The sequence below is a fragment of the Oncorhynchus mykiss genome, chromosome 1 (genome assembly GCF_013265735.2).
Source record: "Oncorhynchus mykiss isolate Arlee chromosome 1, USDA_OmykA_1.1, whole genome shotgun sequence".
Taxonomy (NCBI): domain Eukaryota; kingdom Metazoa; phylum Chordata; class Actinopteri; order Salmoniformes; family Salmonidae; genus Oncorhynchus; species Oncorhynchus mykiss.
Window position 1 is genome coordinate 18023317 of NC_048565.1, and position 25790 is coordinate 18049106.

At 44.4% G+C, this 25790-nt stretch overlaps 1 protein-coding gene across 3 annotated transcripts in view; it reads right to left on the bottom strand.

The window, feature by feature from the left end:
* LOC110497425 (probable cation-transporting ATPase 13A3) overlaps positions 1-25790 on the bottom strand; it is a 48099-nt gene that overhangs the window by 12813 nt on the left and 9496 nt on the right. For all 3 annotated transcript variants that reach the window (XM_036958882.1, XM_036958845.1, XM_036958927.1), the window contains exons 2-12: positions 5695-5779; positions 4593-4766; positions 3828-4007; positions 3567-3637; positions 3342-3425; positions 2706-2775; positions 1857-1991; positions 1169-1241; positions 720-851; positions 414-590; positions 106-263 (exon numbers count right to left, since the gene is read on the bottom strand). In XM_036958882.1, the coding sequence (XP_036814777.1) occupies positions 106-263; positions 414-590; positions 720-851; positions 1169-1241; positions 1857-1991; positions 2706-2775; positions 3342-3425; positions 3567-3637; positions 3828-4007; positions 4593-4766; positions 5695-5745 (1305 nt within the window). In that variant the 5' untranslated portion in view covers positions 5746-5779. The remainder of the gene's footprint in view (positions 1-105; positions 264-413; positions 591-719; positions 852-1168; positions 1242-1856; positions 1992-2705; positions 2776-3341; positions 3426-3566; positions 3638-3827; positions 4008-4592; positions 4767-5694; positions 5780-25790) is intronic.

Below are 25790 nucleotides of genomic sequence, written 5' to 3' on the forward strand. Positions count from 1 at the left end.
ATAGTCCACTGTGACCTAGAAACCTTCTACAGCCTCTATAGGACTAGTCACTGTCCCTCCCACTCCCAGCCCAGCCAGAGTATAGTGTACTGTGTGGCCCAGTACATTGTTCATGATGCTGAGGACGATGGAGTAGACAAAGCCGATGCCAGCTATAGCCACCAGGCACAGAAGGAAGAGGTAGGCGTCGCGGTACAGCTTGAAGTCGGTGGGTTTGGGGTACAGGATGGAGCGCACCAGCTGGCCCTTAGCTGTGCTGAAACCTGGGGGGGATGGAGGAGGAGCTACATTCAGAATATGGTAAACACTCCTTATTTTATTATCCAAAATCAGATCATGATCGTACAACAATTTGAAAAGGCATACTGTGTGTGTTGTGACTGAGGACACGAACGGACACACAGACGGCTAACCTGTGCGGACCACCACTGCCTTGACCAGCTCCCCTGAGTAGAAGCGGGTCTGTATGACGTGCGTGCCACAGAAGAGGGTGTGTCTCTTGTGCTCCTCCATGCTGTAAGCTGCGTCACCCTCCTTGTCCCCTTCGCCTGGGTTGGGGAGGTTGGTCTTGGTGACTGGCACACTCTCGCCTTGGGGGAAGGGGAAGAGCCAGGTATTTACAGAGTGTAGTGTTGTGTCAAATAAATATATTTTAGAATTGTGTATTTGGCAAGTGACCAGCAGTGAGAGAGCGAGAAGGCAGAATCTCCAAGTCTCACCTGTCAGCATGCTCTCGTTGACGATGCAGGTGCCGCTGATCAGCACCGCGTCGCAGGGCATAATGGTCCCATTGCTAGGGATGACCATGACGTCGCCGGGCACCAGGTCAGTGGACAGGGCCTCCTCGATGTCTATTAGGATTCAACAGAGGGGAGAGCAGGTGTGGAGAGAGGAGGGGAATGCAGGGAAAGTACAGAGGGAGAGAGGAGTGGAAGGAAGGGAGGAGGATAAAAGAGGTATTCTGTGCGTCAGAGCCCCAGTCTTGTTCGGAACATCTCTCATTACTCACACCCATCTGGGCAGCAGGGGGAAAATGCTGAGGCATCACATGCACAGCCTGAGCCCGCTGTGGGAGCGCACACACACACACGGATAAGTGTGCCGTTCTACTGGTGAATTGAACACTAGTCAAAGTGCATGAAATCTTAGTGAGTTATATTAGACAAACCGTTGCTGGCTCTGCAGACTGAAACTCGGACAATACTGTGTGCTGACACCATGTCATGAAGCGTGACGTATTGCTGAAAAGGAGAGAACAGCTAATAAGCATAACCACACATCAGGTGCTACAAAAACAGTTAATAGATTCTCAATGTCCCTTGAAATTCCCAGAGAAGACTTTGCTGCCCCCTCCCCATCCATCCAACTCTCTCTTTATCGCCCTCTTCCATATGCTGTGTGATTCTAAGGGGGCGATCTCCTTCTTTGTGTAAACCTAGGGGCCCAGGTGAAGCCTCCACCCCTTCCATCTCTACTTATGCAGTGTGATTGTAAGGGGGTGAACCCAGGGCCCTAGAGTGGGGAGGGGGCTAAAGTCTGTTTTAGTCCAGATGAGCCTAATTCAGCCTGGTTCCAGCCAGTTCAGAAAGGCCCCAGACTCACCTTTTGATTATTGAATACATTTTTCCAGATTGTGGAAGGAATAATAAGATTGGGGATGAGAGGGGTTGAGAAAGAGAGGACAGACAAAAAGGGATAGATCAAAATCAAAGGTTATTTAACACGTGTGCCGAATAGACCTTACAGTGAAATGCTTACTTACAGGCTCTAACCAATAGTGCGGAGGAAAAAAAAGTGTGTGTGTGTGTAGGTAAGTAAAGAAATAAGAGGAGACCAAGGGGCGGGGACAGACATACCTTTTTGATGGTGTACAGCGAGGTAGCTATGGAAATGACCGACATAAAGACGATGGCTGCGGCATAGTAGTAGTACTCATCAGCGCTCCACAGGATCACACTGAAGAGCTGGAAGATGTAGAAAGGGTTGAGGACCTGCAGGAGGGAAGGAAAGGAGGGAAAGAAAGAAAGAGGCAAGTCAAACAACTTCTTGAAAACAACAAGCTGCAACAAGACATCCACTTTGACATTCACTCGAATAATGCCTGATTAAGCCCTATAGCAGGCTAACCATAATATGTCATGTTTGGCTCAATAGTGGGAAAAGGGTGTGAAATACCTCCACACATATGGTTCAATTTGTTTCTTTATACAGAGAGTGCAGCAGACAGAGTGAGGGAGACAGACAGAGCACAGAGACATGGAGACTGTCGCAGAGACCGCGGGGTCAAAGAGAGCGAGAGAGACGTCAGAGAAATAGAAAGACAATAAGGAGCTGAGAGGAACTGCGGAGGTGGAAAATGCTGTTTTTACTGACATTGTTGGCCCTGTTCACAGTGTTCACTCATTAGACTAAAGACAACCTCCCTGCAACAACTCAGAATCTAAATCTGTCTGGTCAGAAAAAAAAAGCTTAAAGCCAAGTTGGCTTCCATTCAACAGAACTTTCCCATTAAAATGCCAGGCACAGGAGCTCATTATCTTGATCATTATCTCAGCTAAATTAGCTATTGATTTTGATAGGCACCTTTGGATGTAAATAATTCATATAGACTTATGTTATCAATGAGCTCTGGTAAGAAAATCAAGCATCCTTTAAGTAGTGGGTATGAACACTTTATTCACTCTTACACCCAAAACCTCTCATACCTCTTTGATTAGAAGCTTAAAAACTGAAGGCACTTTCACTGCAATTTCATTCACTCCGAAAAACAGTCTCCTGTGGGAAAGCACGAGAGAACAAAGGTTTAACATTTACAGTTCAAACTAACAACTCAACTTTATAACAAATGTTCGTCTCACAGACACAATGTGTCTAATAAAACCATTGATAAGGTGTGACACTGACAGTGCTACATTAAGTAGGTCAGAGTCACACACATGAACACACTCTCTCCCTCCCTCTAGATGCTGGGTGAGTGACACATGGGGAACAGAAGGCCAGCTCTGAGCAGACTGACACCCAACAGGGCTATTAGAAGGTGTTGTCAGGGCTTTGGAAGTCTGGGCGTCTAAGGTGACAGAGAGGCTGCTGTGGCCTGCAGTATCTGCTTTCAACCGTGAAGTCTGGCAGTGGGGGATGGGGGTAACGAATCTACCGTAGGAAGGGCAGGGTTAAGTGTAAGAGTAACAATATACATTTTGCAGGTACCAGTACCACCTTTGAGTGACTTAGCTAATGCACCAAAACCAAGCATTCCTATGGGGTGAATTTAACCTCAACACATCACATTGCTCAAACCATCATGGCCTTCCACTCTGTACAAGGTGTTTGGTATAAGTTACCTGTACTCCTGCTGGTTGCTGGTGAGCCCCGTGCTGTGCTCTGAGTGGACGGTGGAACAGGTCACCTCCCGGTCCTCCAGGCCCCTGTGAGTGTGTGTGTGTGTGAGTGAGTGAAAGAAGGGAAACGAGGCCTCCATTAGAACATTTGCTTGGACATGCATTACACAAACCATTTGGAAAGTATCCAGGTCACTGGCTATAATAATGGTCTGTTAAATTGCTTACGTTAATACTTCAAAATTGTGGACCTCGTCGTTCCAGTAGTACTTTGTGCTATGGAGTGTAAAATAGCGAATCTGAAGGGAGAAAGAAATAAGAATGTTAGCAAAAATAACTAAGGCAGAAACTTTTTTGATTTGTGCTTTTCCCTCCCCATTTCATTGACCATAAAGATGTATACTTTTGAGCGTGAGCTTATGTGAGAAAGAAACCAGTAAAAAAAGCAAAAAGACGTGTGTTATTGTGTGTGCCATCGCATGGTATTACCTGAGTGGGTTGGTACTCTGCGTACTTCCTGATTAACTCCTGGGTGAAGCCGTCCGAGGGGTGGGGGGAGTGTCCATTGGTCATGGGGGGAGTGGTCTGGGTCTCCAGGCTGTCAAAGGGGTTTCTTCCAGGGGCCAGCATCACACGCACCTTGGCCAGGAACCAGCGCTTAAAGTCATCCTGAGACACACACATACCATCAGCGGTGACAGGTTCTCTGGTATTCACGTATTTGGACAGTGAAGCTAAATTTCCTTCGTATGTGAGGAGCCTACGATTCAGTGAAGGACATTCAGATTTTGATGCATTATACGTGTTTGTACAGGTGGTGCAAAAAGTCAGATTGACACCTTAAGTCAACTTCTCTCATATCCTACAGTAGGAAGGAACATGAATATGATTGATAAGATTCCCAATAAGTACTGAATGGTGACGTGTGTCCTGAAAGTGGCCATTGTGATTACCATGGAAGTTTCGATGCTAATTGTTTACGTCACATTTTTTGTTGAATGTTGGCTGTATTTCATGAACCTACACAAATCCAGTGTCAGGAAATCCTTATAAACTTTTGCTCATGGGTGTGGAGATGTGCGGTTATTAAGGATTGTCCAATAACACATGACTTATGTTTGAATAAGACAACACTTAATTAAGGACTAATAAATGGCTAATAAGATACTTAAAAATACACTAACGAACTACAAATTGGTGGCTGATATGTCTACTTTAAAATGAAGTCTTATGAAAATATTCAGAATGGCTTACGGTTGATTGGAGCAGCACCACTTCGGCCTCTCTGACGGTGGTCCGGGTGCAGGTGGCCTTCACACACCATTCTGGCATCCAGTAGAGCAGCAGCAGGAGGAAACCCCCTGTACACAGCACCCCCAGGCTCACCACTGCCACACGCCACCGACACACACGGTACCCCTGGAGCTCCTAACGGGGGCCAGAGGGGACGGTTAAAATGGCAGTTCATATGGGGTCCTCAGGGGAGTTTGAGTCAAGTTTTAACATGAGTTCGTATCCCATTTGATTTGAATAAAATATTAGGCGTTGGCATATGTGTAATTCAGAGCGAGAGAGCGGGAAAGAAATTGCGAGAGAGCGGGAGGGAAAAGAAGAGCGGGAGGGAAAAGAAGAGCGGGAGGGAAAAGAAGAGCGGGAGGGAAAAGAAGAGCGGGAGCGAAAAGAAGAGCGGGAGCGAAAAGAAGAGCGGGAGCGAAAAGAAGAGCGGGAGCGAAAAGAAGAGCGGGAGCGAAAAGAAGAGCGGGAGCGAAAAGAAGAGCGGGAGGGAAAAGAAGAGCGGGAGGGAAAAGAAGAGCGGGAGCGAAAAGAAGAGCGGGAGCGAAAAGAAGAGCGGGAGCGAAAAGAAGGGCGGGAGCGAAAAGAAGAGCGGGAGGGAAAAGAAGAGCGGGAGGGGTAGGAAGAGCGGGAGGGGTAGGAAGAGCGGGAGGGGTAGGAAGAGCGGGAGGGGTAGGAAGAGCGGGAGGGAAAAGAAGAGCGGGAGGGGTAGGAAGAGCGGGAGGGGTAGGAAGAGCGGGAGGGGTAGGAAGAGCGGGAGGGGTAGGAAGAGCGGGAGGGGTAGGAAGAGCGGGAGGGGTAGGAAGAGCGGGAGGGGTAGGAAGAGCGGGAGGGGTAGGAAGAGCGGGAGGGGTAGGAAGAGCGGGAGGGAAAAGAAGAGCGGGAGGGGTAGGAAGAGCGGGAGGGAAAAGAAGAGCGGGAGGGAAAAGAAGAGCGGGAGGGAAAAGAAGAGCGGGAGGGGTAGGAAGAGCGGGAGGGAAAAGAAGAGCGGGAGGGAAAAGAAGAGCGAGAGGGAAAAGAAGAGCGAGAGGGAAAAAACTTGAGGTAAAATAAGAAAACACACCATCTCATCCTCCTCATCCTTATTCACGATCTTCAGTTCTTCCTTCTCCATTCTGCAGATAAGTCACCAAGGCCACAGAGCACAGCTTCATTGAAACAAGAACACAATGACACCACTACATGAGAATGTGAGTCTTCCCCAGTACGAGAGGAAAAGTATATCCCAGAGTATGTGTCCAACCCAGTGCATACCAGAACATGAATCAACCACACCACTAGTGTAGTGACTGAAACCAGAACCATATACACACAGACATCTGAATGAATGAATGATGAACTAGAATAGACCGGACAGGGCTTGAATATTTGGGAGCAAACATTAGGGTTGGAAATTGCCAGGGACCTCACGATACGATATAATCATGATTCTTAGGTGCCAATACAATATGTATTTGATACTGAAATATTATTATGATTTGATGTTCCAAACATATTACTCACTATTAGGGTTGCACATTTTGGGGAATATTCAGGAGGTGGAAACTATGTGGGAATTAACGGGAATATATTAATACCATTTAAAATGTAGACGTTTATTTGCATTGGATATATTTACCATATGGAGACAAACATTTTACCTTATCATAAGTAGACATAATTGCAAATGATTAAATCGTTCCAATAGAAAAAAAAAAGAAAAACAGTTACTAACTGAACTTTAATTAAATGAGCTGACTCTTCACATGGGATGATTTCACTGAACAAAAAAAGGGAATATTGAATGATCCCCAATGATTCATTGCATCTCCCAAAAACGTTTTCAACATATATCTATAGATGGAATTGTATTTGGGGAAACATTTTTTTTCTTCTAATCTTTACAGGAAAATGCCACAGGCACTATCTGATGTGTGGAGACATTTCACTGCAGCTAATGTAGAAGGAAAAGCTGTGTACATTTTGCAAATACTGTGCCAAATCATATGTGAAGAATGCAACAAAGATGCGGAATCATCTGGCCAAGTGTATAAGTGTATTGGTCTAAAGTGGAGGAGTCCTACCCTCACATCACACCCATTGACTGTGCTGCTCATGCATTGAATCTGCTCCTCAAGGACATCATGGCACTGAAAACAATGGATACACTCTACAAGAGAGCCAAGGAAATGGTTAGGTATTTGAAGCTTCATCAAGTTATAGCAGCAATCTACCTCACCAAGCAAAGTGAGAAGAATAAGAGCACCACATTGAAGCTGCCCAGCAACACCTGTTGGGGTGGTGTTGTCATCATGTTTGACAGTCTCCTGGAGGGGAAGGAGTCTCTCCAAGAAATGTCCATATCACAGTCTGCCGATATGAACAGCCCCATCAAGAGGATCCTCCTGGATGATGTATTTTGGGAGAGAGTGGTAAGCAGCCTGAAACTCCTGAAACCTATAGCAGTAGCCATTGCACAGATTGAGGGAGACAATGCCATCCTGATGTTCAGACTCTGCTTGCAGATGTATGAGAAGAAATCCGTACTGCCCTGCCCACTTCACTGTTGCTCCAAGCAGAGGAAACTGCAGTTCTGAAATACATCAAAAAGCGTGAAGACTTCTGCCTGAAGCCCATACACACCACTACGTACATGTTGTACCCCAAGTATCCTGTCTGGCGCAGAGATCAACAAGGCCTATGGTGTCATCACTACCGTGTCCCACCACCTTGGCCTGGATGAGGGCAAGGTTCTTGACAGTCTGGCAAAGTACACTTCCAAGCAAGGGCTTTGGGATGGAGATACAATATGGCAGTCGTGCCAACATATCTCATCAGCCAGCTGTTGGAAGGGACTTTGTGGATCTGAGGCTCTTTCCCCCGTTGCCTCAATCATCCTCCAAATCCCACCAACATCAGCCGCCTCAGGGCGCAACTGGTCCTTGTTTGGGAACACACACACGCGCGCGCGCACCAAAGCACGCAACAGGCTGACCAATACAAGGGTTGAAAAATTGGTGGCCATCCGGGCAAATTTGAGGCTTTTTGAGCCTGACAACAAGCCATCCTCAACAAGGTTGGAAAGTGACAGTGAAGATGAGACCTCAGAGTCTGATGTTCAAGAGGTGGACATTGAGGAGGTCCAGGAAGAAGACATGGAAGCCTGAGAGGAAGACAACCAAAGCTTAAGTTTCTAGACTATAATTTTACAGATGTATGTTGAAAACGTTTTTGGGAGATGCAATGGATCATTGGGGATCATTCAATATTCCCTTTCTTTTGTTGTTCAGTGAAATCATCCCATGTGAAGAGTCAACTCATTTAATTAAAGTTCTATTCGTAACTAAAAAGTTTGAAATAAAACAATTGGAAGGATTTAATAATTTGCCATTATGTCTACTTATGATAAGGTAAAAGGTTTACGTTTCGGTCTCCATATGATATGGAAAATATATCAATGCAAAAAAAACATCTACATTTAAATGGCATTAATATTAATTCGCATATATTCCCGTTAATTCCCACAGAAAGGTTCCACGTCTGAATATTCCCTAGTCCCTTCCCTTGTCCCTAACCCTGGCTACCTACTAGTCGCACGTAAGGCTGGGCAATATGACCAAAATATGTTATCACAGTAAACCTTTTTTTTATAGAAGTTATGGCAGTATTTAAATGTATTTTATGTTTTTGAATAATACAAGTTCAGAATTTGCTTTTATGAGTAGTGCATGACCCTAGGGTGGCAACGCATACAGTTGAAGTCAGAAGTTTACATACACATAGGTTGAAGTCATTAAAACTACATTTTCAACCACTCCACAAATTTCTTGTTGACAAACTATAGTTTTGACAAGTCGGTTATGACATCTACTTTGTGCATGACACAAGACATTTTTCCAACAATTGTTAACAGACAGATTATTTCACTTATAATTCACTGTATCATTCCAGTGGGTCAGAAGTTTACATACACTAAGTTCACTGTGCCTTTAAACAGCTTGGAAACTGCCAGAAAATGAGGTCATGGCTTTAGAAGCTTCTGATAGGCTAATTGACATAATTTGAGTCAATTGGAGGTGTACCTGTGGATGTATTTCAAGGCCTACCTTCAAACTCTGTGCCTCTTTGCTTGACATCATGGGAAAATCAAAAGAAAACCTCAGAAAATAAATTGTAGACCTCCACAAGTCTGGTTCATCCTTGGGAGCAATTTCCAAACGCCTGAAGGTACCACGTTCATCTGTACAAACAATAGTACGCAAGTAGCCGTCACACCGCTCAGGAAGGAGACGTGCTCTGTCTGCTAGAGATTAAAGTACTTTGATGCAAAAAGTGCAAATCAATCCCAGAACAACAGCAAAGGACCTTGTGAAGATGCTGAAGGAAACGGATACAAAAGTATCTATATCCACAGTAAAACGAGTCCTACAATCGACATAACCTGAAAGGTCGCTCAGCAAGGAAGAAGCCACTGCTCCAAAACCACCATAAAAAAAAGCCAGTGTTTCCTAGGGGGACCCTATAATCTTTGGCTACATTGGATATTTTCTCTTAGCTACTTCATGTAGCTAACATTCTTGCTTCACTTATGCCTCTTTGATTTAGAAGATACTGTTGCTCAAAAAACATTCAGATGTACAGTACCAGTCAAAAGTTGACACACCTACTCATTCAAGGGTTTTTCTTTATTTTGACTATTTTCTACACTGTACAATAGTGAAGACATCAAAACTATGAAATAACACGCATGGAATCATGTAGTAACCAAAACGTTTTTAAAAAATTCTAAATATATTTGAGATTCTTCAAAGTAGCTACCCTTTGCCTTGATGACAGCTTTGCCCTCTTGGCATTCTCTCAACAAGCTTCACCTGGAATGCTTTTCCAACAGTGTTGAAGGAGTTCCCACATATACTGAACACTTTTTGACAGCATTTCCTTCACTCTGCGGTCCAACTCATCCCAAACCATCTCAATTTGGTTAAGATCAGGGGAATTTGTAGAGGCCAGGTCATCTGAAGCAGCACTCCAACCTGGAGGTGTGTTGGGTCCTTGTTCTGTTGAAAAACAAATGATCGTCCCACTAAGCACAAACCAGATGATATGGCGTATCACTGCAAAATGCTGTGGTAGCTATGCTGCTTAAGTGTGCCTTGAATTCTAAATAGATCACAGACAGATCACCAACAAAGCACCCCCACACCACCTCCTCCATGCTTCACTGTGGGAACCACACATGCCGAGATCATCCGTTCACCTACTCTGCGTCTCACAAAGACATGGCGGTTGGAACCATAAACCTCAAATTTGGACTCATCAGACCAAATTACAAATTTCCACCAGTCTAATGTCCATTGCTCATATTTCTTGGCCCAAGCAAGTCTCTTCTTCTTATTGGTCTCATTTAGTAGTCGTTTCTTTGCAGAAATTCGACCATGAAGGCCTGATTCACGCAGTCTCCTCTGAACAGTTGATGTGTCTGTTACTTGAACTCTGAAGCATTTATTTGGGCTGCAATTTCTGAGGCTGGTAAATCTAATGAACGTATCATCTACAGGAGATGTAACTCTGGATCTTCCTTTCCTGTGGCGGTCTTCATAAGAGCCAGTTTCATCATAACGCTTGATGGTTTTTGTGAATGCACTTGAAGAAACTTTGACATTTTCCATATTGTCTGACCTTCATGTCTTAAAGTAATGATGGACTGTCATTTCTCTTTGCATATTTGAGTTGTTCTTGCCATAATATGGACTTGGTCTTTGTATACCACCCTTACCTAGTCCCAACACAACTGATTGGCTCAAACACATTAAGAAGGAAATAAATTCCATAAATTAACTTAACAAAGCACACCTGTTAATTGAAATGCATTCCAGGTCATGAAGCTGGTTGAGCGAGTGCAAAGCTGTCAAGGCAAAGGGTGGCTACTTAGAATAATCTTAAATATATTTTGATTTGTTGAACACTTTTTTGGTTACTACATGATTCCATGTGTTATTTCATAGATTTCTTCACTATTATTCTACAATGTAGAAAATAGTAAAAATAAAGAAAAACGCTTGAATGAGTAGGTGTGTCCAAACTTGACTGGTACTGTCGGCCTACACCATCACTGGTATTATCAGGCTGTATAGCTAGTTACTTTTGATCTGACATTTTTTAGCTAGCTAGCGATTAGTGGCTAACAAGATTCAGGCCCAACTCGCTAAGAAAAGACAAATTAGCTGTTTGCAAATGTAAGAAACAGAAACTAGTAGTGTAATTACAGAACACTAGTGGATTTTTATTAATAAGCAAAGTGAAAACAGCATCGTTGTCATCAACATTGTTGCGTGTGCTGCATTGACCATGCAGACACTGAACGCAAGTATCTCGTGGTAGAGGAACAAAATGCGTTCCTTGAGTGACAGGGTGGGTCCAAGTCTGTGTGAAAAGCAGCATGGAGAGAGGGAGAGCAGAGAGAGATGAATCAAGGTACAGCAGTGGAGAAGGTGGAAAGTTTCATGTTCCTGGGCGTACATTTCAGACAAACTGAAATGGTCCACCCATATAGAGTGTGGTGAAGGCGCAGCAGCACCTCTTCAACCTCAGGAGACTCTGTTTTAACAGATTTACTTACACATGTGAAGCTTGGTTACTCAAGACTAGCTGTAAGAGCTTTCGTTCCCAAGCCATTGCAGTGTAAAAAAATGTACGGATTTGGGCATGTTTCAAGAGAAATGCCTGTTCACACAACTATTATCCAGAAGGCGTGGTCAGTACAGGTGCATCAAAGCTGGGACCGAGAGAAGCTGTTTTTCAAACTCAAGGCCATTAGAATGCTAAAGAGCAATCACTAACTCCAAGAGGCTGCTGCCTATATTGAGACCCAATCACTGGACACTTTAATAAATGGATCACTGGACACTTTAAACTACACCACTTTAAATAATGCCACTTCAATAAAGTTTACATATCTTACATTACTCATCAAATGTATATACTGTATTTTATACAATCTACTGCACCTTGCCTACGCCACTCAGCCATCTCTCATCCATATACATACTCTCATTCTGTCAGAGTATGCGCTATTGGTGTTGAAGTCAGGTGCAGGAGAGTAGATCATTGTGATCAGGCGCACTCTTTATTTGGGCAAAAGCACAACAAATGGACGCAACAGCGTCAAACCTCCAGGCATAAATAAAAGAGAAATGCGCAAAATAGCGTCACAAAACAAACGAAATAATCCAACCTCCTATGGGTTACAAACGAATACGCAGGGGGGAAATAACCAGCCTGGCGCGGCACACTGAACATGTAACAAAAACAATTCCACACAAGGACATGGGGGGGGAACAGAGGAATATATATATATATATTACACACACACAATGTGATTAGGGAATGTAAACCAGGTGTGCGGGGAAGAAGACAAAACAAATGGAAAAAATGAAAAATGTAGCGGAGATGGCTAGAAGGCCGGTGACGCCGAACGCCGCCCGAACAAGGAGAGAAGTCACTTCGGTGGAAGTCGTGACACATTCACCCATTTAAATTTGTGTGTATTAGGTAGTTGTTGGGGAAATGTTAGATTACTTGTTAGATATTACTGCACTGTCGGAATTAGAAGCACAAGCATTTTGCTACACTCTCATTAACATCTCCTAACCATGTGTATGTGACCAATAACATTTGATTTTGAAGTAGCGACGTAATCTATAAAAACGGACGTTACACACAGCGTATAACATTTAACAAAACAAACATTAAAATACCGCTATAAAGTAAAAACCCAAACCGGTCCGAGCATCAGTACCTGTATATCGTAAAATATGGTACACCGCTCAGCCCTAGTATCACATTCTAAAATGAAGCAGTGTTGCACAGGAACACTCTTATTCTTCTTTCCAAACTAAACTCAGCAAAAAAAGAAATGTCCCTTTTCAGTCCCTGTCTTTCAAAGATAATTTGTAAAAATCCAAATAACTTCACAGATCTTCATTGTAAAGGGTTTAAACGCTGTTTCCCATGCTTGTTCAATGAACCATAAACAACTAATGAACGTGCACCTGTGGAACGGTTGTTAAGATACTAACAGCTTTCAGACAGTAGGCAATTAAGGTCACATTTATGAAAACTTTCTACTGACTCTGAAAAACCCCAAAAGAAAGAAGTCCAGGGTCCCTTCTCACCTGCGTGAACGTGCCTTAGGCATGCTATAAGGAGACATGAGGATTGCAGATGTGGCCAGGGCAATAAATTGCAATGTCCGTACTGTGAGATGCCTAAGACAGCACTACAGGGAGACAGGATGGACAGCTGATCATCCTCACAGTGGCAGACCACATGTAACACCTGCACAGGATCGGTACATCAGAAAATCACACCTGCGGGACAGGTACAGGATAGCAACAACTGCTCAAGTTACACCAGGAACGCACAATCCCTCCATCAGTGCTCAGACTGTCCGCAATAGGCTGAGAGGCTGGAATGAGGGCTTGTAAGGCCTATTGTAAGGCAGGTCCTCACCAAACATCACCGGCAACAACGTCACCTATGGGCACAAACCCACCATTGCTGGACCAGATAGGACTGGCAAAAAGTGCTCTTCACTGACGAGTCGCGGTTTTGTCTCACCAGGGGTGATGGTCGGATTCGCATTTATCGTCGAAGGAATGAGCATTACGCCGAGGCTTGTACTCTAGAGCGGGATCGATTTGGAGGTGGAGGGTTCGTCATGGTCTGGGGCGGTGTGACATAGCATCATCGGACTGAGCTTGTTGTCATTGCAGGCATTCTCACAACACTGTGCGTTACAGCGAAGACGTCCTTCTCCCTCATGTGGTACCCTTCCTGCAGGCTCATCCTGACATGACCCTCCAGCATGACAATGCTACCAGCCATACTGCTCGTTTTGTGCGTGATTTCCTGCAAGACAGGAATGTCAGTGTTCTGCCAAGAGTCCAGATCTCAATCCCATTGAGCATGTCTGGGACCTGTTGGATCAGAGGGTGAGGGCTAGGGCCATTCCCCCCAGAAATGTCCGGGAACTTGCAGGTGCCTTCTCGAGAAATGTATTGAAAATAAACAAATATTACATTTACTTAAGTATTCAGACCCTTGGTACTGTGCTGATGCACCTTTGGCAGCGATTACAGCCTCGAGTCTTCTTGGGTATGACATTCCAAGCTTGTCACACCTGTATTCGGGGCGTTTCTCCCGTTATTCTCTGCAGATCCTCTCAAGATCTGTCAGGTTGGATGGGGAGCGTCGCTGCAAAGCTATTTTCAGGTCTCTCCAGATACAGTGGGGAGAACAAGTATTTGATAACCTGCAAAATCGGCAGTGTTTCCTACTTACAAAGCATGTAGAGGTCTGTAATTTGTATCATAGGTACACTTCAACTGTGAGAGACGGAATCTAAAACAAAAATCCAGAAAATCACATTGTATGATTTTTAAGTAATGAATTTGCATTTTATTGCATGACATAAGTATTTGATACATCAGAAAAGCAGAACTTAATATTTGGTACAGAAACCTTTGTTTGCAATTACAGATATCATACGTTTCCTGTAGTTCTTGACCAGGTTTGCACACTCTGCAGCAGGGATTTTGGCCCACTCCTCCATACAGACCTTCTCCAGATCCTTCAGGTTTCGGGGCTGTCGCTGGGCAATACGGACTTTCAGCTCCCTCATCCTTCTTCTTCCTCCAAACACGGCGAGTGGATTTTAGACCGAAAAGCTCTATTTTTGTCTCATCAGACCACATGACCTTCTGGATCATCCAGATGGTCATTGGCAAGCTTCAGACGGGCCTGGACATGTGCTGGCTTGAGCAGGGGGACCTTGCGTGCGCTGCAGGATTTTAATCCATGACGGCGTAGTGTGTTACTAATTCTTTGAGACTGTGGTCCCAGCTCTCTTCAGGTCATTGACCAGGTCCTGCCGTGTAGTTCTGGGCTGATCCCTCACCTTCCTCATGATCATTGATGCCCCATGAGGTGAGATCTTGCATGGAGCCCCAGACCGAGGGTGATTGACCGTCATCTTCTTCCATTTTCTAATAATTGCACCAACAGTTGTTGCCTTCTCACCAAGCTGCTTGCCTATTGTCCTGTAGCCCATCCCAGCCTTGTGCAGGTCTACAATTTTATCCCTGATGTCCTTACACAGCTCTCTGGTCTTGGTCATTGTGGAGAGGTTGGAGTCTGTTTGATTGAGTGTGTGGACAGGTGTCTTTTATACAGGTAACGAGTTCAAACAGGTGCAGTTAAAACTAACAGGTCTGTGAAAGCCAGAATTCTTACTGGTTGGTAGGTAAACAAATACTTATGTCATGCAATAAAATGCAAATTAATTGCTTAAAAATCATACAATGTGGTTCTGGATTTTTGTTTTAGATTCCGTCTCTCACAGTTGAAGTGTACCTATGATAAAAATTACAGCCCTCTACATGCTTTGGAAGTAGGAAAACCTGCAAAATCGGCAGTGTATCAAATACTTGTTCTCCCCACTGTGTATATATACACACACACACACACACACACACACACACACACACAGGTGACAAATCCAGTGGATGATGCTGCCTCAAATTACCTCAGTGGTCTGCTTTGTGCATTGACTTCAGTGCAAACCATCCAGCAATGTTTAACAATGAGTGGCCTCAAAAGTCCCATACTGGTATACTGTCGACACTTGGGGTGTCCAACTAACTTTGCCCTGGGGGCTGCATTTGGTCTTCAATGAGGTCCAGAAGGCCGCACTGCAAATTGGTTATATTTCCTTGCGGTCAAAATTAGCAAAAAAATTGTGCTCTATTCATCGTTTTTGGAATTTCCGATGCTCACTAACAGTTTAGCTTTCATTTAGATGAGTATTAGCGAGCAGGACACAGTCAAGAAACTAAAGTCATTTTAAAGTATCTTGAGTTTGTCCCCTTCCCCCAAAGTACCAGCGGGCCGGCTTGGACCCTCTCTCGGGCTGGATCCGGCACTCGGGCCATATGTTTGACACCCCTGGTATAAACTGTTATGAAATGTCTACTTGTCATTAATACACCGCCCATGTCATTTCCACACACTAGAGGGTGACATGCCCAGCTCCCAGCCGCCTGCCCGGGATCCTGACCTGCTGTTAAATAGTAGGAAGGGCTTGGTCCCAAGAAAGATATCCCGCTGTGTGCGAGGGGAAGAAAGGGCCAGAGAGCTGGGGGCAGATAAGATCAGGGCCGGGGGCCAGTGGCACAGGGCAGGGGCACGTTGCAAAGGGACGGCCCAACGCCCAACCCACTGCTCCAGCCCCGACAGTAAGCCAGGGTCAGTCCCTCTGCTGGGCCCCCCTTCTTTGCGCCCTCTCTCCCCATCTCTTTTTCCTTGCGTCGCTCCATTGTTTATACGATGGCATGTTCTGCCAAAAGTCTTTTAAAACGCTGCCGACCGGCCTCCCTCAGTCGTCTTTTTTTCTTCACCTTTGGGCCTTGAGAAAAGACAGTCCCTTGAGAGCACAGGCAAAGTGTCTGCTCAGAGGCCTTGTTGGGGTAGGAATAGTCTCTGTAGTCTGTACCATAGAGTGACCTACACTGTGTATGCAGAAGCAGGAGGCACCTGCTGTGTGCAATGCTTCAATGGGGCTCGACCTATATGTTGTTGCACAACTACGGAATCTGTTTGATGTGTTTTTAGTGGACACCTAATAAAAGTTGAGGCTTTGATGATTATAATAACCACTGGCAGCAAAAAGCTTGTCGGTTTCCAATGTTAACTGGCAAGCTTAATCCTGTGTGTGTTTAAACGTGCATCTCCCTTGCTGCAGCTAATCACAGACATGCATGCACGGGCTAGCCGGTTTTTAGCCCCCCTCTCAGCAATTAGCCCAGATAAATAATCTGGCCTTCCAGCACCACACTACCGGCACAGGTGCAAGGAGAGGATGGACCTCCCTCTGGGTCAACCAGGCTTGCTATTGTAAAAAAAGATAATATAAATAAAAAACACTATTCAATTTTCATTGCTACCCAGTGCACCTGGCACAATGTTTTTTTAATGTGGGGAATTTCAACCTTCTGCCGCCATACTCTGGTGGGCATCATGAAGTCTAACGCGGTCATCCATTGGGAAGCCTTCTGTAGTGACTTCCTGGTCCCTTGCTTTGGGCATCGCTTTGGGCATCATGTCAGGATATGTGATAAAACATTCCATGGGTTATTCGGTTGGATTTCAGTCTAGGGCTGATGTGTTGCTAATGTTGGACGCGTTGATTGAAAGAAGACGATGTAAGGGAATGCAGTCACTTCATGACCAAAACACTGGGGAAGTTTTAGAGTGGAGCAATCAGGCCCATGGGAGGTTAGCTAATTGTTTTGAAACAGACTGTTGCTGCAGACACTACACACATATATATAGTTGATTGAATAGATGTTTATTTAGCCAGCTGCACGTTCTGTAGCGTCTCTTGGTGCATCTTTGATTCTCCTTTTATCGTTGGCTGTACTGATTTATTCCAACTGCACGTTGACCCTGACATTCCCCTTCAACACCGTCCTCTCTGGTACAGAGGCCTAGGTCAGGTTCAACTCATACAGGTGGCGGGAGCCTTCAAGATCATTGCAGAACACACGCACAGAGACTCCTGAGTCATCAGATGTGTGTTACTCAATGTCCCCCCTCTTCTCTCTCCCTCTCAGCTGTCCTACAGGGCAGGCCAGCTGTTTGGAAAGGAGCTTGTCATTGTCTGTGGGAGTGTTCATACTGGGTGTCACAGCTTCGCCACTCAGGTGCTCTCAGGTCAACCGACTGTCTATGCCTGTAGGACCCCGCATAGGCAAGCCCAGTCATACGCAAGCCCACGGTCATACAGTAGGGATACATAGAATGTCGGAGCTAGAAACACAAGCATTTTGCTTCACCTGCAACAACATCTGCTAAACACACGCATGTGACCAATAAAATTTGATTTGATTTTACTTAATTTGGCAAACTCGAGTAGGACAGTGTGTTTGCTTGTGATGGGGGGGATCGATAGTTGCATATCCCAATGTTATTTTGAACGATGTTATATAGATACTTTGACTGCAAGTAGGGTTGCACATTTTGGGGAATATTCAGAGATGGACACTTTCCGTGGGATTTAACAGGAATATATGTAAATTAATATTAATACCATATAAAATGTTTGTTTTTTGCATTGGACATATTTACCAGAGACAGAAACATAAAAGGTAAAAGGTTTATCATAAGTAGACAAAATAGGAAATTATTAAATCCTTCCAATAGAAATAAAAATATATATTTTGTTACGAATTGAACTTTAATTAAATGAGTTGACTCTTCACATGGGATGATTTCACTGAACAACAAAAGAAAAGGAATATTGAATGATCACCAATGATCCATTGCATCTCCCAAAAACATTTTTAACATGCATCTGTAAATGTATAGTCTAGAAACTAAAGATTTGGTTGTCTTCCTCTCAGGCTTCCACGTCTTCTCCCTGGACCTCCTCAATGTCCACCTTGAACAGCAGACTCTTGACGCCTCATCTTCACTGTCACTTTCCAACCTTGTTGAGGATGGCTCGTTGTCAGGCTCAAAAAAACTCAAATTTGCCCGGATGGCCACCAATTTTTCAACCCTTGTATTGGGCAGCCTTTTGCGAGCTTTGGTGTGTGTGTGTGTGTGTTCCCAAATAAGGACCAGTTGCGCTCTGAGGCGGCTGATGTTGGTGGGATTTGGAGGATGATGGAGGCAACAAGGGAAAGAGCCTCAGATCCACAAAGTCCCATCCACCAGGTGGCTGATGAGATATGTTGGCACGACTGCCATATTGCATCTCCATTCCAAAGCCCTTGTTTGGAAGTGTACTTCGCCAGGCTGCCAAGAACCTTGCCCTCACGGTAGTGATGACACCATAGGCCTTGTTGATCTCTGCGCCAGACAGGATACTTGGGGTACAACATGTACGTAGTGGTGTGTATGGGCTTCAGTCAGAAGTCTTCACGCTTTTTGATGTATTTCAGAACTGCAGTTTCCTCTGCTTGGAGCAACAGTGAAGTGGGCAGGGCAGTACGGATTTCTTCTCCTACATCTGCAAGCAGAGTCTGAACATCAGGATGGCATTGTCTCCCTCAATCTGTGCAATAGCTACTGCTATAGGTTTCAGGAGTTTCAGGCTGCTATTCAGGATCCTATTGATGGGGCTGTTCATGTCGGCAGACTGTGATATAGCCATTTCTTGGAGAGACTCCTTCCCCTCCAGGAGACTGTCAAACATGATGATAACTCCACCCCAACGGGTGTCGCTGGGCAGCTTCAATGTGGTGCTCTTATTCTTCTCACTTTGCTTGGTGAGGTAGATTGCTGCTATAACTTGATGAAGCTTCAAATACCTAACCATTTCCTTGGCTCTCTTGTAGAGTGTATCCATTGTTTTCAGTGCCATGTCGTCCTTGAGGAGCAGATTCAATGCATGAGCAGCACAGCCAATGGGTGCGATGTGAGGCTAGAACTCCTCCACTTTAGACCAAGCAGCCTTTATTTTCACAGCATTGTCTGTCACCTGTGCAAATACCTTCTGTGGTTCAAGGTCATTGATGACTGCCTTCAGCTCATCTTCAATGTAGAGACCGGTGTGTCTGTTGTCCCTTGTGTCTGTGCTCTTGTGGAATGCTGGTTGAGCGGTGGAGATGGTGTAGTTAATTAGTCCTTGCCCACGAACATTCAACCACCCATCAGAGATGATTGCAATACAGTCTGCCATCTCTGATTTGCTTGACCTTCACTTGAATTCTGTATCCATCAAATAAGTAGATAAAGCATGTCTGGTTGGAGGGGTGTATGCTGGGTGAAGAACATTCAGAAAAATCTCTTCCAATACACCTTGCCTGTGAGCATCAGAGGTGAACCAGTTGCAATACACAGCTTTTGTCAGAGGTTGCTTGTTGTGAGCGCTAAGGGAACGTTGTGGACTTGGCCAGATGATTCTACATCTTTGTTGCATTCTTCACATATGATTTTGCACAGTTTTTGCAAAATGTACACAGCTTTTCCTTCTACATTAGCTGCAATGAAATGTCTCCACACATCAGATAGTGCCTGTGGGATTTTCCTGTAAAGATTAGAAAACAAATTATTAAGAAAATGAATAAATACAATTCCATGTACAGATAAATAGTTAAGCAGTTAGATTAAACTCCTTTGTAAGATAAATGTTTTTAAATGAAACATGTATGGAAACAGGTGAATTAACACTCAGTTAGCAGGCTCAAGCAAGCTAAAACCCACATGGTAGCAAAAACTAACCAGCAGAAATTGTTAAAAGATTCGAAATTATTTAAACACACTTTCCTGTAGGCTACTATTTACTAGTTAACAAAAAAGAATGTGTCACAGAAAATATATTCACCCCACCCAGTATTGTAATCAAAACTTACCAGAAAGCATGTAGTCCTTGGCTCAGACAGTGTAGTAGTGTAGGCTCATTTAGCATCTTACTAGTGTGCAAGATCTTGAGAATCAGCTGTGCATGTGATGGAAGAATGCACTGTGCATGCAGAAGGTTGCAATTCCATTGAATTGGGGATAGTTTCACAAAACAATATCCAACAAGACCTAGAATTGTCTTGTGTATCCCACAAAAAAAGTTCACTGTTATAAGCTAACCTTTGATGAATTTAAGCAAAATTCCCGTGGAAAACTTCCAGAAATTTACCGGGAAAGTTTCCGATCCTTTGCAACCCTAAAAGGGACTTCCGCACATCACGGACAAACCTGCACCACCGTCCATATTTTACAACAGGCTAACAGACACAATTCCACAGGCAGTTTGTAGTCGTACTTCATGTTGCCTTTTCTACGAGTGACTCAAACAAAGCTTGGTTTTCTAACAACGTTCTGAGTGAAATCAGTTCAATACTTTCAAATAGGGCTGGGCGATATGACGATATACACTGCTAAAAAAAAAGGGAACACTTAAACACAATGTAACTCCAAGTCAAACACACTTCTGTGAAATCAAACATGCTGTTTGCAAATGGAATAGACAACAGGTGGAAATTATAGGCAATTAGCAAGACACCCCCAATAAAGGAGTGGTTCTGCAGGTGGTGACCACAGACCACTTCTCAGTTCCTATGCTTCCTGGCTGATGTTTTGGTCACTTTTGAATGCTGGCGGTGCTTTCACTCTAGCGGGAGCATGAGACGGAGTCTACAACCCACACAAGTGGCTCAGGTAGTGCACCTCATCCAGGATGGCACATCAATGCGAGCTGTGGCAAGAAGGTTTGCTGTGTCTGTCAGCGTAGTGTACAGAGCATGGAGGCACTACCAGGAGACAAGCCAGTACATCAGGAGACGTGGAGGAGGCCATAGGAGGGCAACAACCCAGCAGCAGGACCGCTACCTCCGCCTTTGTGCAAGGAGGAGCAGGAGGAGCACTGCCAGAACCCTGCAAAATGACCTCCAGCAGGCCACAAATGTGCATGTGTCTGCTCAAATGGTCATAAACAGACTCCATGAGGGTGGTATGAGAGCCCGACGTCCACAGATGGGGGTTGTGCTTACAGCCCAACACCGTGCAGGACGTTTGGTATTTGCCAGAGAACACCAAGATTGGCAAATTCGCCACTGGCGCCCTGTGCTCTTCACAGATGAAAGCAGGTTCACACTGAGCACATGTGACAGACGTGACAGAGTCTGGAGACGCCGTGGAGAACGTTCTTTGGGGGGGCCGCACAGCCCTCCATGTGCTCGCCAGATGTAGCCTGACTGCCATTAGGTACCGAGATGAGATCCTCAGAACCTTTGTGAGACCATATGCTGGTGTGGTTGGCCCTGGGTTCCTCCTAATGCAAGACAATGCTAGACCTCATGTGACTGGAGTGTGTCAGCAGTTCCTGCAAGAGGAAGGCATTGATGCTATGGACTGGCCCGCCCGTTCCTCAGACCCGAATCCAATTGAGCATATCTGGGACATCATGTCTCGCTCCATCCACCAACGTTGCACCACAGACTGTCCAGGAGTTGGCGGATGCTTTAGTCCAGGTCTGGGAGGAGATCCCTCAGGAGACCATCCGCCACCTCATCAGGAGCATGCCCAGACGTTGTAGGGAGGTCATACAGGCACGTGGAGGCCCCACACACACACACTACTGAGCCTCATTTTGACTTGTTTTAAGGACATTTCATCAAAGTTGGCTCAGCCTGTAGTGTGGTTTTCCACTAATTTTAAGTGTGACTCCAAATCCAGACCTCCATGGGTTGATAAATTTGATTTCCATTGATCATTTGTGTGTGATTTTGTTGTCAGCACATTCAACTATGTAAAGAAAAAAGTATTTAATAAGAATATTTCATTCATTCAGATCTAGGATGTGTTATTTTAGTGTTCCCTTTATTTTTTTGAGCAGTGTATATCGTGTGATGATAGATGTTTTTCTATTGTTTCATATTATGCTCATCGTTTATTTAGTTGTGTTGCAAATCACACTTTACGGCAATATTTTGTCAATTGGACGATGCTTTGCGCTCTTACACAAGTGCCGTGTGGAAGGAAATTTGCAACACAAAAAAAACATGGAGAGTGAACATGACAGAGCTCATATCTAAAAGAGGGGCTACTTCGGTCGCATGGACGTGATTTGGGTATGAAAAGTCTGACACGGACCAGAAATCCGTCCTCTGCAAAATATGCCGCAGGGCGGTCCCGACAACAGGCTCAAACAACTATGCAAAAATCACGTGAAACAGTACGGAGAGTCTACGGATGAGACGCAAAAAGGTAGAGCTGAGAGCTCAAAACAAACGCCCGACTCAGATGTTGCAAGGGGGTTTTTGCCTGCGGCACAACATATGGCAAAGAATCACGAAGATGGAAGGAGATAACAGCTGCCGTTACCACTTACATCTGCAAAAACATGGCCCCAAATTTACACGGTCGAGAAACGGGGGTTTCCTGAGTTGGTGCCAACACTCGATCCAAGATACCAAATGCAAATTGATATGTAACAAAATAACATGCAAAACAGGCAAGTCCCCAAACATATTTTTTAGGCCTATATTTATTTTGAAGTGTTTTCTATTTACCTTTTTAGATTTTATACATCAATATATTTTGTTACATGCTTAATTGAAAATTTGCACAAAGGTTCTAAATAAAAGGAGAAATAATCAAAGGACTCTTCAGTCTTTACCCAGCAGGTTTGTTTTTTATTCTTTAACATTTTTGTCCTAAATGTCACGAGTTTGTTCTCAGGATGAAAACAGTTGTGATGGCAGCCGGGCAGATTTGTACACGCCACTCTATGGTTGAGCACTCTCTGTCATCGAGGAGGCTTTTCTTTTCTTAGCCAGCAGCAACAATTCAGCCACCCACACCGGCTGCATACATTTCAAAACAACCTGAATGAAAGGCTTGACTTCAGGGAAACCAAGCCTTCAAAAACCAGTAACTCAGCAATTTGGATGGCTCAGAAGAGACAGACGCCAGTCCTTCTCTTGTTTTCCCTCTCCTGTTCTTGGACACGGAGAGAATAGCTAACAATGAGCCCTGACCCAATGACGGAGGTCATAATTCATGGAAGCATTTGGAGGAAAAATGTTTTGTTGCAGTCATGCTCTCAACTCAATACGCTTTCTTTATCACTTCCCCTCCTAATCACAGGGCTTTGTTCCCGGCCGTGCTAACATTCAGTGGTATATCACCCCCCCGCCAGTGGCCTTGGTCACCTGCTCTCAGATCAGCTCTGGCCAGGACCCTGGACCCCCTGCCTCGACTCGCAGGTCAGTGCTGCCTTGGCTTTTGTTCTAGTGTGAACCCCCCTCCTGTTAGAGCCTCTACTGAGCCAAGTACCAGACAAGGTACTGTGAAATCCATGGTTGCAATTCATGTGTCCCTCTCTCGACTGTACATTTTGTGGTATGAGATTAATTCAAAGAGCAATAATTTCTGTTAAACGGGTGCAATTAAAGTTGAATTGAACTGGATTGATTGTAGAGGTAAAGTAGAAACATGTTTTACAACCAATGCAAATGGCAGGAGTATTTAGATCAACATTTTTTATTTATTTTTAAACCTTGACGTTTTAACAGAAAATAAAGAGCACCGGCCTTTTGCAAATGTATATGCAATGCTGAACTCAATCCCAACCTGTCAAAACAACATGACTCACCTAGTCAAACTCACCTTAAGATGCAGAAGGAGTCCCTAACTCTAAGCCATAGCCAAAAGTAGTAGTCAGGTCTCACTCAATCTTATTAGTGTCAAGATGAGGGACTCAAGTAATCCTAGGTGGAGACCGCTCAAACTCTATATCTCAGAACAGACAAGACCATGGAGCTAATGTTAGAGATGGCATTCATACACCAACCAGGACGGGAAAAAACATGTAAAATAAATTTATTTAAATCAAGAGATGAGATCGGGGAGTGAGGTTAGAAAAGGTCTAATGCACCTGTTATCTCAATATCAAATAGTTTCTGGGTAACAAGCACCTTACTCTGTTTCCAATTAAAATGGTCAAAAATAAAACAAAAATAGCTTCTTAGCTAAGAGAAATTTCTCAAGCAAGAATTTCTGGGAGTGGTATGAGTAGAGATGAGAAAATGAAAACTAGATGTTATTGGTAGAGGTTTGGAACTCTTTCTTATTGGTCTATTAACTAATTTATCGCCTGGTGTCACCAGGCAGGTCAAAACTCCATCCCACCAGGCAGAAATTTTAGGCAGTCCTCAAAACAGGGCAGTGTGGAAGTGTGGAAATATATAAAACACAGAAAAATCTACACCCTGGTTAGAGGTGTGTGTAGGCCAGGAGGTGTGTGTAGGCCAGGAGAGAGGAACTCAGAGGAGAAGACAAAAACAAAATGTAGACATCAAAACGGCCGTGGAGCCCTAAATCAGGCCACATGCTCCTGGATTAGCCGTGGCATGGCTCTACAGCCTGGGAAAAACTGCTGATAACACCCTCAGAGAGATTAAGCAATATTATTTACATAAGAGACACATGCTTCTTGGCATGGCAAGTGTAGGTCCTCAGAACAAACCTAGGAACTCTTTATGAATGACTTTTGTAATACAAAAAACACGAGGTAATGACTTCCCTCTGATCCAGAACTAACTAGCTAGATCTCTAGCAAAGTGCCTTTCAAGGAGAGACATGCTTGATAAGCACTTCAAAGTGGAGGGAGGTCCACATATCACAAGTCTATGTCCACATGCAACAGTGAGGCTATAAAACCCACTGAGCTTAGTGAGTATACATGTGAGGACTCAACCCTTGGGATATAGTTTCAGCGTGACATAACATCTCACTTCAATGTTCAGTCCTTGAGGGCACAAGTTTGGACTCCTCGTTTTGGCCGAAAAACTTGTCTCTGGTTCACGCCGCTGTGCAAAATTTCAAGGTTGTTTCTATTTTAACTCAAAAGCTCTTAAATCACGCTTCCAGTGATGGGGTTTGCTGGTTTGTCTTGGGCTTGTTGGAGGTAAACCGCAGGGCCGGGACTAGAAAGGCCTGCTTATCTGCAACGCGGCCAGGGGGCTCGGAGTGCAAACAGTGCCGGGCTGCTGAAGGGACTTGCATCATGTCAGAATATTTCTCACCCCAACTCCAGACCAACATTGGCAGACCTTCTGTCATAGGCTGCTGTATTTCAGCTCACCTGTGAAAAGTACACAGGCCTCGGCTCAAAGGCCTAGGGGAGATTGGCGCCGCGCTTCCCAAGCCTTCACTAACCACCTCCAAATCTCCAGTTTGGCCAGGACATCCTGTATGCATTTGAACTTTCCAGAAAGCAGGAAGTTCAGGGGTCAACTGGGCAAGGTCAATAAGAGGCATTTCTAACCGTGATCCTGAACCCTGCAGCCAGACGCAGAAAAAGCAACCAGGTACTGGTCTACATCCTGAGAATGAAATAGACATTATCAATGGGATACAAATCAAGGCGAAAAATAATGCTCAAGAGCCTTGCATCAAGATTTTCTCTGCAGTTGGAGCATTCATGAGGAAACTAAGGTGAAAACTTGAGGCCAAGAGGAGAGACTGTCAAGTCTTAACTTAAACTAAAGCTGATACAGCCAGGCTAATCTCCTATTATCAAAGATTTAGCCTACCTCCAAGATGCTCCTGAAAATAAAAATAGGCTAGTAGAAGTCATTTTATTCCTCCCAAGCAGTTTAGTTATTTTTTCAAATAAAC